This window comes from Stylophora pistillata, chromosome 6, assembly GCF_964205215.1.
Source record: "Stylophora pistillata chromosome 6, jaStyPist1.2, whole genome shotgun sequence".
NCBI classification, from domain to species: domain Eukaryota; kingdom Metazoa; phylum Cnidaria; class Anthozoa; order Scleractinia; family Pocilloporidae; genus Stylophora; species Stylophora pistillata.
In genome coordinates, this window is record NC_142524.1 from 19341775 (window position 1) to 19352074 (window position 10300).

General features: G+C 40.5%; 1 protein-coding gene across 1 annotated transcript; it reads right to left on the minus strand.

Moving 5' to 3' along the window:
* Positions 1–2824: 2824 nt before the first annotated feature.
* LOC111327454 (TNF receptor-associated factor 5) lies at positions 2825–10187 on the minus strand. The gene is made up of 7 exons (XM_022931648.2): positions 9798–10187; positions 8147–8198; positions 7037–7144; positions 6445–6609; positions 5647–5724; positions 5264–5341; positions 2825–5037 (listed from the first exon to the last, which is right to left on the minus strand). The coding sequence occupies exons 1-7, from the start codon at positions 9938–9940 to the stop codon at positions 3913–3915; spliced, it is 1749 nt and encodes a 582-aa protein (XP_022787383.1). The 5' UTR covers positions 9941–10187; the 3' UTR covers positions 2825–3912.
* Positions 10188–10300: the final 113 nt, after the last annotated feature.

The following is a 10300-nucleotide window of genomic DNA, read 5'->3' on the forward strand; positions in this document are numbered from 1 at the left end:
TTTAACAAAAAAATAATATTTATAACAATTACATTTTGCCAGTAACCTACGGTTTGTAATTGTGGTTGGACCTAGTACGGTTTGAAGCAAACTTCAAAAAATCACAAAAATGAAGGCCATTCAGCCCGAATACAAGTTTATAGCATTCTACCAAGGAAAAATATAGCCTTCTATCAGTCAACTTCAACCCCTTCGCCTTCGCCAATCGAGAGGCTTTTCTCTGAACTTTCTCCAAGAGAAAATATTTTTAACTAGGTAAGGGCACCATACTGGGGAAGCGTACTCTAGGATTGGTCTCACAAGAGTCTTGTACAATGTGGAAAAGATTTCCTTGTTTACAGAACCGATTGTTTGCTTGATTAGACCAAGAACTTTATTGGCCTTATTGACAACCTCAACAACGAGTGGAGTCAACGAGAGGTCATGCGAGATTGTAATGCCAAGGTCTTTTACAGAACTCACTGAGCCTAGACATTCTCTGTGCGGGACGAGAGAGTGGTGTGGGACAAATTTATCACGGTTATGTGTTACTCGCATAACCTCACATTTGTTCACATTGAAGTTTAACTGCTAGACCTCAGACCACGTACTTCTTCAGGTGAAATAGGTCGGGACTGAAGAATGTTTGTGTCTCTAGCTATGTCTGTAAAGCATGGTGTCATCTGCATACAGTTTAACAGTAGATGAAATTCCTGATGAAATGTCATTTACATATAAAATGAATAAGACGGGACCAAGGATTGTTCCCTGGTTTACTCCTGATAAAACTGGAGACCAGGACGAGCAAGTGCCGCGCAGGACGACGCGTTGCATCCGGCCAGTAAAAAAATTTCGAAACCACTGAAGAGTGCTGCCGTCGATACCGTGACGCTCAAGTTTGAAAAGGAGACGCTCATGCGGTACGCTGTCAAACGCCTTGGAAAAATCCAAAAAGGCAATGCCAGTGGGCTTCTTGTTATTGCGTGATTTCGCCCAGGCGTCATAACAAGAGAGCAGCTCTGAAAGCGTTGATCGGCCCTCCATGTAAGCGAACTGGTTCGGATTGATGATATTTATATTTCGCCAAAAATCCATCACGCGAGACTTGACGATTTTTTCCGCGACCTTGCACCCTATTGATGTTAATGAGACCTGACGATAACTATCCCTGTGAGTCTTACTGCCTTTTTTGAACAAAGGTGTGATGTTAGCAAGTTTCCAAAGATGTGGCAGTTTACATGTTGAAAACGATCTGTTAAAGAAAAGGCACAGAGGTGATGATAAAACACTCGCACATTCTTTCAAAATACGTGGTGTTGGGCTGTCAGGTCTAGACGATTGTAGATTTTCAGATTTTTTAACAGCTTTTCTACCTCCACTGTGTTACAAAGAATGTTTGAAAGTTTACTATTGGTGACATATTCAAATTCGGGGAAGTTATCGCAGTGTTCTGATGTAAACACAGAGGAGAAAAAGTCATTCATACTTTCAGCAATGCCAAGATCATTCGAGAGAGTGACGCCGTCGATATTAAGTGAGACGAGATTGTTAGACCCTTAATTTACGCATAGATTTCACAAAGCTTCAAAACGGCTTGGGATTGTTGTTAGTAGCAAGCTCATCAGCCAGGTCATTAATATAGTTCTGCTTCGCTGCTTTACACTCTTTCTTAACAGAGTTGTTTAAAGTGCGATATCTCATCCACAAGAAATCTGTGTTTACTCGCTTTACCTTCCTGAAAAGATGTCTTTTCTTTCGACAGAGCTTAATGAGTTCCTCTGAAATCCAGGCAGGATTAAATTTGTTGTTGTGTCTCCGCTTCGGAATACACTGATCCACTGCCGCAAAGAATAAATCCAGCCACGCTTGCCAGTTATCATCTAAGTTGTCGTCAAAATATGCACAATGCCACGGTGTATTATGACCTTAATGTTTGATTCGGGAGGGGCTGGGGGGTTATACTGTAAAGAGAAATTAGATGCTGGTCACTCCAAGGCGTAAAAGGGTTAATCAGTTAAAGAGTGGCTGATTGAGAAATTTCAGGCCAAAGAGAAAACAACCGTCGGCTAGTTGCATATTTGAGAGAATAGCAAGGCTTTCAGCTTAATTGTCCACATGCAACTAAGATTTTTGTTACCTTTTCACCGCCTTTTTTAGACATCACTTTCAAATCCTATGGCCGCATTTCGTCTGCACTTGTCCTCACATACTTTAGCAACGAACTCGTAGTCAAATCCAGACGTCGATATGACGCTCCTAGCTAGAATCAGCAAATGAAGGTGTTGTGTTGTGTACGACAGAGCCCAACTTGCCTAAATTAGCGAAAACACGCATAGTAACCACTCATGGTGACCACGCATGGTGACCACGCATGGTGACCACGCATGTTCCCTGTATTTGCAATTTTCATTTGGGAGAAAATAAGAGATTTTCATGCTTTGTTTTAGAGAGACATTTTCCTTGGGCATTGGGGACAGCTTTTGTTAATATCCTGGTAATATTTAGTTGAGCTTGCAAATTGTAGTGGTCGATCAACAGAAAAGAAACCATTTTCAAGAGAATGAAGATGAGGAAACAATTTGAAAATCAAAAACGGTGGACTCCTTGAATGTCTTGACAAGGTTGTAACTCATTCCTGGAAACACACGTGCGCAAGGGTGAAATTACGAAAAAAAGGCCTCGCTATTGCTTCTTTGAAATATCTCCCAGTTACGAGCGCGAATCTGAAACATCACCACCTTGACTGACACTCATAGCAAGAAATTGTAAACAGTTTATATTCTCTGACCCATATCTAACCACACCATCGACTAATGAGAAGGTGCATTCAAACAATAGAGCCATATAGTGTTGGCAATCTCATCAATCTTTATTTATCAATCTTTATTTATCGAGGTAATTATGCCGACGATTCACTCCAAAATAGAAGTGGAAATACTGCTTCCTTTCGCTTACAATTTGAGTGTATTTCAAAATATAATCTAATCTCAATTTGTCAACCGCTATCGTCATCATTGCGGGAGTTTATTGCCTGATTAAACTTAACCTTGGGAAGTGGACTGACTCGTCAGATGATGCGTACTGTCTACAGTTCTGTAATCATTCATTTTGGACAATATTACAACACTGAAGAGCAAACTTCAATATTCTTCATCGTACAAACTGTCTTTAACCTATAAGTCGTTCAAGAGACACTTCAAAGTAACAATCAACTGAATGCAAGTAAAATTAAGTAATGGAACTGAAATACATACACATACATACACATACACATACACATACATACACATACACATACACATACATACACATACATACACATACACACACATACACATATACATACACATACATACACATACACACGTTAATTGACCACTCCCCACGGGGGCTTTTCAGGGCCAATTCCCACCCAGCAACCACCCCAGGGGAGGACATCCATCACACAGTAATCTCGTGCATGGGAAATTAACGTCTCCTACCCCTAACCCTGCAGGAGACTGGACCTCCATTTATTCGTCCCTATCCGAGAAGACTAGAGTATCTAACCATTTCTTGATATAGAAAGGTAGCATATTCTTCTCACTTGTTTTAAGACCTTGAGTGTTGGTCCGGCCGGGGCTCGAACCCTCGACCTCCCGCTCAACAGTCCAGCGCTCTAACCATAGAGCCAACTGGGAGGCGGTAAATAAATCGCTTTTCTTTCTTTTTTGCTATCGTTTATAACAACTTCGATTTATTGTTTAAGTCACACACGTCACAGTCACTACAAAATAACTTAACGATATCCTTTGATATGAAAAGTGAAAGATCATTTTCATTGTCTGACACGTTTTATCGACCTGAATACTAACAGTGTGGTAATTTATTCAGTTTCGTCTCATTTTTTTTTTTTATCTAATCCAGTTTCTTTTTCTAAGACAGGAATACATATCAAAATAAGGGTTTTAGAGCTTCTACTTCCACACAGAAAAATAGTGTGTCGTTTACGAGGTAGCGTCCAGTCTTAAGCCGCTCTTGAGTAACAAATTTGCAAAATCCGAATGCTACATTCTGAGCTCTTTCCTCAACCGGCCTTGAGTAGCAAGGACTCAAATGCCCACTGCTCCTTGGAAAACTACACATCTGAATATTTCGTCTCAATTTTGGACAAGGTTGCTGATCAATAAGAGCAATTGTAACCTTCTTGTCAAATGGCCAGGGCAAAATACCATCGTATTCACTTTTCATTAAACGAACAAAAATCGACAGGTGAGTGTTCAATCCGTCACTGAGTCCATTGGGATGCAGTTCCACGCGCATTTTGTATCCGTAAGGACCAGTGAGGAATGGTTCACTATAATAATAAGTATTTGATCCATCTTTAGCTTTTTGAAGGCAATCATTAAATTGGGTAAATTTCCAGACAAACTTATTGCCGACATGCCTGTTATTTGGGAGCTCTCGAGATGAACCTTGTGTTTCGCTTGTAGTAGAGGCGAAGCGATCATCGTCCGTCATTTCTGCAAGCTGGTCGACTCCAGAAATTCTCCTTTGATTTTGAGGAACGCCTGCTGGTCTAGGGAGAGGAAGCGCCCAAGGGGTCACTGATGTTGGAAGAGGCAAGGTGCTTTTACTTAAAGCACCAGCTTGTAGCCTCCTGTCAGTGCTGGCTGACCCCTTGGTTGGTAGCTCATGTATCCTTTGCCTTATTGCTTCGATTTCGCTTTGTAAATTGTTTTGCTTTCTACGATAATTTTCCATCATTTCATCACGCAGTTCCCCTTTCCGTTCGTTGCCAGTTATTCGCGCCTCAAAGAGTGTCAACTCGTTGCTTGGTTTGCTTTGCAGTTTGGATGTCACCGTTTTCATTGATCTCTCTATATTGTTCATTCTTTGCAAAACATCATTCATCGCAGCATCGAGTTCTCTTAGTTGTGAATGTGTGGTAACTAAACCCTCCAGTTCTTTTTGTCCGATCATGGTTTCATTCTCAAGCATTTGTAACCTCTCACAAGCCAAGTTTAAATGGACTTCGACATTGGCTTGTAAATGTTGGTGTAGGCCATTCCTTTGAATCTTAGTATATTGAGGGGAAAAAAAAGGTAATCAAAATTATCATTTTAAATATGCACCCAATTGTGGCCCATATTTTCGAAAGTTTTGAAATGGCTGCATTTTGGGTGGGAAAGAGGGAGGTCCAAATAGCTTGACGTGGGGAAGGATTTCCTTTGGGTCACACATAAAACAACAAAAGACCACAAAAGTCAACGTGAATTCACACTCGCTAAACTCAGATACTTACCTTGACTTGACATCCAATGTGTCTATACTTGCAGTCCACTTCAGTATGGCCACACTCTAACTCAAGGTGAGTCTCCATCTAAAGTTAAATCAGTGTAAGAGTTGGAAATATGACTTTTAGAGTGCACGATACCTCAGATAAGCAATCACCCAGACTAAGGGAAGCTGTACCTTTAAACTAAATTCAAAGTGACGGAAAATGAATGCATGAACTTCTTCACACATGGCTATATAGGATGGTAGATTCTCAAAACTAAAGAATTAAGTGAAAGATGAAATGAGCTGTTCAGCCATAACCACAAACGAAGTGCTTATCCAATGAGAAGCATGCAACTTCCCCTTTTGAGTTAGGCATGATGTAGAATGAAGAGCAAACGCCGATACCTCGCTCCTTGGAACGTCCCTTACTCCGCATCTCTGTGGGCAACAGCAGGGAAAATTTTGGCAGGTGTCGAAGTGCTCCTGCGGATAACACACATGGTGAGACGTAAATGGTCTTCACAATGGTACAGTGGAAAACGTCGTACATCATACCAGTTTAATCAAAGAACATTAATTTAAGAGTGTAGAAATCTAGCTTACAGCTACGGAATGTGAACATAGTTCGATAAATCAGCCCTGACATTACCGTCGAAACACGAAAAAAAAAAAACCTTAGAATAACGACAGACAATCAGTGGATAAAGGGTTTCCTGTAAAGTTTTGTTTTCAAAATATGTTGAGTTATGCAAACAATGAAATACACAGGTTATCAGTTTCTAAAGAAACAGTTGTTCTGTGTCGTGGGAAAATTCAAGTAGTTGAACATCAAGTAGACGGTGATGTCGCGAGTTTTGTGAGTCCGGGAAAATTCATCCACTTTGAAGAGCATTTTAAAAAGCTCCCTTCTATAAGATTTATTCCATCCTGACCGGTTTGGAGGGTAGGGCTGTCTGTGAGAATAAAGCTGTATATTTAAAGCTAACATCGCCTGTGTCGCAAGCAGAAACAGGGAGAAGGGGAGCGGAAGGAAGGCCCGAGAGGAAGATCTCTCCCTTCTCCACCTCCCGACCCCATCCTTTTCCCCCTCTCCTTGGCGTGATGTGTACAGGGCACCGCACCTGCCAACCTGGGACAAACAGCGAATGTGTTCCACAACCATATCAAAATCAGGAACATGATAAGAAACAGGGAACAAAATACCTCTTCTAGACACCAAACATAGACCGCTCCACAATAAATACATGAGACTGTCCTCCTTGGACAAAGCTCACTTTTATGATGTTGAAGATCCCACCGTAAAACAATTGCAGAACAGTTAACGTTGCCACATTTCACTTTCACAAAATCACAGCTTGCTTCATGCGCCTAGGACAAAAATCAAATAAATTATTTAATATCAATTTAATCTTATAAATACTTGTTGTTGGATAACTGATTAATTCTAAGCTAAGTTTGTACCCTAACTTTTAACTTAGAACGCCTTGTAAGTCTCCTACCTTACAACGAAAAGCAATTTACCAAACCGCTTTCAGCTAGAAAAAGCAAGGTAAATGTTTAACTATTGTTTCTACGAACAGTTCCCATTTGTGACAGCCAACACTACACATGAATGCACACTCAACTTTAATTCGACATCTGCTGATTGATGTTCTGATTGACACAACACTGAATCAATTATTCAGTAATTGGTGGCGCAAAACATGACTTTTATCAAAAATATCATGTTTACTAGTTGCACTTCGTTTTGTTCTTTTAAATTGTTGGTAATTTTATGCGTTATCGAAACACATACCTCAACATTTCTCAGTTCGCCAGTCCACTGGCAGCCATCGATTTCATTCGGACACTTCACTTCGAAATCCAAAATTTTTCTTTCACTCGCTTTATCGGGAAATATGTCCTGTTTTAAAGCGAGACATAAAGTTCAACTTCAGTATAACCCTACTTTACCTACATTCCTGTTTTTATTGGACCCTTAATCTACAACAAATCAGGACTCCTAGGTAGAAACCAATCTCGCCATAAGATTCCTTTTTAACGGTCATCGTTAAATGACGGTATCGAGAGTTATTTGCGTGTGTATGCGTTGAAGGACGACTTAAGAGTCTTGAGGGACGATTAGAAGTAACAGGATTTCTTGTCCCCAAGGAAAAAAAAGGATAATTCATTACTTATTACTCTCAATCTAGAGAAAAAAGCCTCTGGGAGTTCTAACAAAGTAAGATTTACGATTCAAATTTAAAACGAATATCAGTTTGTTTGCAAGACTTTGCCAACGAAATCGGAAGAAAAATTTGGATGCCGCTTACGACTCCGTCGCTTACGATCTGGTGAAAACTCAGCCGATTATGGGAGTCAAAATCGGAAGGCTGCCCGCGGAGGGCCTGAGAACTGGCATTGAAATTGGGGAGTTCTTCCGCTTCTTCTTGGGACTCCGGCAATCTAGTTTTCACTGGATCACAGGTGTTGGAGTCAGAAGCGGACTCGGTTCTTCCCATTCCGATTCGGTTGAGCTTATGACTCCCCTCACGACTCCGATTTTCGATTTTCCCTAGGTTGCATTTTTTTTGAAAACGCTCTTACGACTCCGTCTCCGCTTTTGTCGCCAGTGAAAGCCAGACTTAAATCAAAGAGCGTCATGGCTCACACATAGGTTGATTTCACTAAACTGGTGAACAGATATCTTAAAATTCTGCCTTTTTATGAACATTCCATTTGAATGGGTTCAAGGAAGGAGCTAGAGATTTTGACTTTGACTGAGAAAACTACGGACCCTTCTCTAACATCCACCACTGGGGTTTGTCTTTGGAGTTATGGTGGTGACTCACTCCCACTGCCCCCCATCATATTTACTCTTAGATTTCTACTGGCTGACATTGGACATTGGCTGACATTGACTTACTGTTGGGGTGTCTGCATCGAGGTCTCCTCTGTCTATAGGACATTCTTGCATCCTACAAAAATACGAAGGTTGTTAGACTTACATGTTTCAGACAAGATGCTCACTTATAGGTAGTGTTTTCTCTCTCTTCTCTCTTTTTTATATCTCTTGTCTAATTCAAATACCAGTTCTATTTTCGAGGTCCAACTGACATAACTCATTGCAATCTTAGAGACTTCAACCGAAAGTAAAATTGTATGGGAAGTTGGGCATGATACTGAATGTCGTTTCAGCACCGTTGAGCTTGTTTATCGAGCAAAATATCAAGAACCGTTTGGTGGAATTTAATGAAAAATTGTTCAGTGTATCGTTGTAGCAGTTTCGCCGCAGCGATATATTTTCGACGATAGTAGAAAAAAATCCCATGTATCTATTTTTGGCTACATGACTGAATTTCGGCGTCTAATAAAGTCGGGTAAATTATTGATACATCATGCTTGTTATGAAAATTAACACCTCATTTACTACGAACAGCGTCTTCAACCGCTTTAAAGGACTCTTCTTCCGCTAGTTTTTAAACAGTAAGTAAGACGAGCTTTATCAGTAATTTTGAAAGGCTTTTAATTGTGTTTCATGCTACTGACGAATGACACTCCAGAGTTGGGTAATCCCAATCAGAGAAGTAGGCCGACATTTTTTTAATTGATACGGGAACCTGAAAGTTCTCTTTTGCCTGCTACAGGTTTTGTTTTGCAAAACTCCCATTACACTTCCGCCGCGAGAAATAGCGTCCCACCGGCGTTTGTGTTGTTCGAAATTTTCCAGCCAGCTATTAATTTAGTTTTATTCTGGAGATTGGTTACGTTGGGCCCCACTGGAGATCAATCTTTACAATGATCCAATTTTATGCTCCAAACAAAATTGTCGGAAACAGGATAATTAGTATTGTAACGATTCAAAATTATCCGCCGGAAATCGAGTGTCACGATCTGTCCGCTCCGATAAATCAGTTTGTTTATCTTTGTTGGGAAGAACTTTATAGCCAATCAACTTACGTTTTGATCAAATTATGTTCATGAGATAAGAAAATCATTGTGAGTAGTTTTCAGTCCGCGGTCAGAGACTTCGCGTATCGTTGTTCTGCCTGCTTTTTTGAGAAGTAAATTCTGGGAGAGAATAGTGACAGTTTGGGCTCCTCACTAATTCCCCACAAGACAAATCACTTCTCCTCGGTTAAGCTTCTGACTAAGTGAGTTTTATGGCGTTTTCTTCGACTTAGCTCATTTAATCTATGACCGGCTATTTAAGTGTGTGGCAGAGCCAGCCGAAAGATTCTCCCAGAGAGTTGGGATGTGATTATTTATGGGTGTCTCAAGTTAGCCAGTTTCACCCGGCCTCGGATGATGACCTCGGCCGGGTACTGTTTCATACATTCCTATTTTAATCTTTTAATCCAACCTCCAGCTTGTACAATCGTTGTCTTCTTTTGCACATTGATTCAAAATGGATAATGAAATTGGTACAACGCAATTGATTGGGCCAAAAATATAACTTGTTAAATTCTATGAGTGTCTGCATAACCGACCAATGTGGTCCTATTAATTTACGCACACAAAAATGTCAGACATCAGGATTTATCTTCTCGATACAAATCCTAGCTATGAGTTGTTACCTTTCCATGGACTTCTCCAAGCACAGTCGGCAAAAGCGATGGCCACATTTCGTTTGGACAGGTTCTTTCATCGGGTTGCTACATATCGGGCAAGTGTATTCATCAGGAACCTCAGCAAGAAAGACATAGTCGTAACTCGACATCGCCGTTGATTCGGAAATAGTGAAATTACACGCTGTATGAACCACTGCGGAATGTTCTTCCCGTATCTCTCTCTATTCGCGACGATTTGTTTAGGTGCCTCGAGATCGTTTTGATCAAATATACAAATTATGACTAACTTGACAGGCTTTTGAGTGGCCCTTCAAATGACTTCTAATGGAAAATCAACGAACTGCTGTTGAAATAGAGCGAGGTTACAGATTTAGGGTGAAAAAAGCAATTGGTAGGAAATGGCGTTATCTGTAATAGTACGCGCAATTATTCATGACCCCTTGACTTTTAAACTGATCTAGACAGTTGTAAAGAGTCTAATAAGAGACTGCGACTAACTGTCAAAACTA

Bases quoted from the DNA above. Each gene is read 5' to 3' on its own strand.
- LOC111327454 (XM_022931648.2), bottom strand. From the start codon at position 9,940: ATGTCGAGTTACGACTATGTCTTTCTTGCTGAGGTTCCTGATGAATAC. The intron at 7,145-8,146 runs GTAAGTCAATGT...GCTTTAAAACAG, and splicing joins TCGATGCAGACACCCCAACA to GACATATTTCCCGATAAAGC. The intron at 6,610-7,036 runs GTATGTGTTTCG...TTTTTGTCCTAG, and splicing joins GCGAACTGAGAAATGTTGAG to GCGCATGAAGCAAGCTGTGA.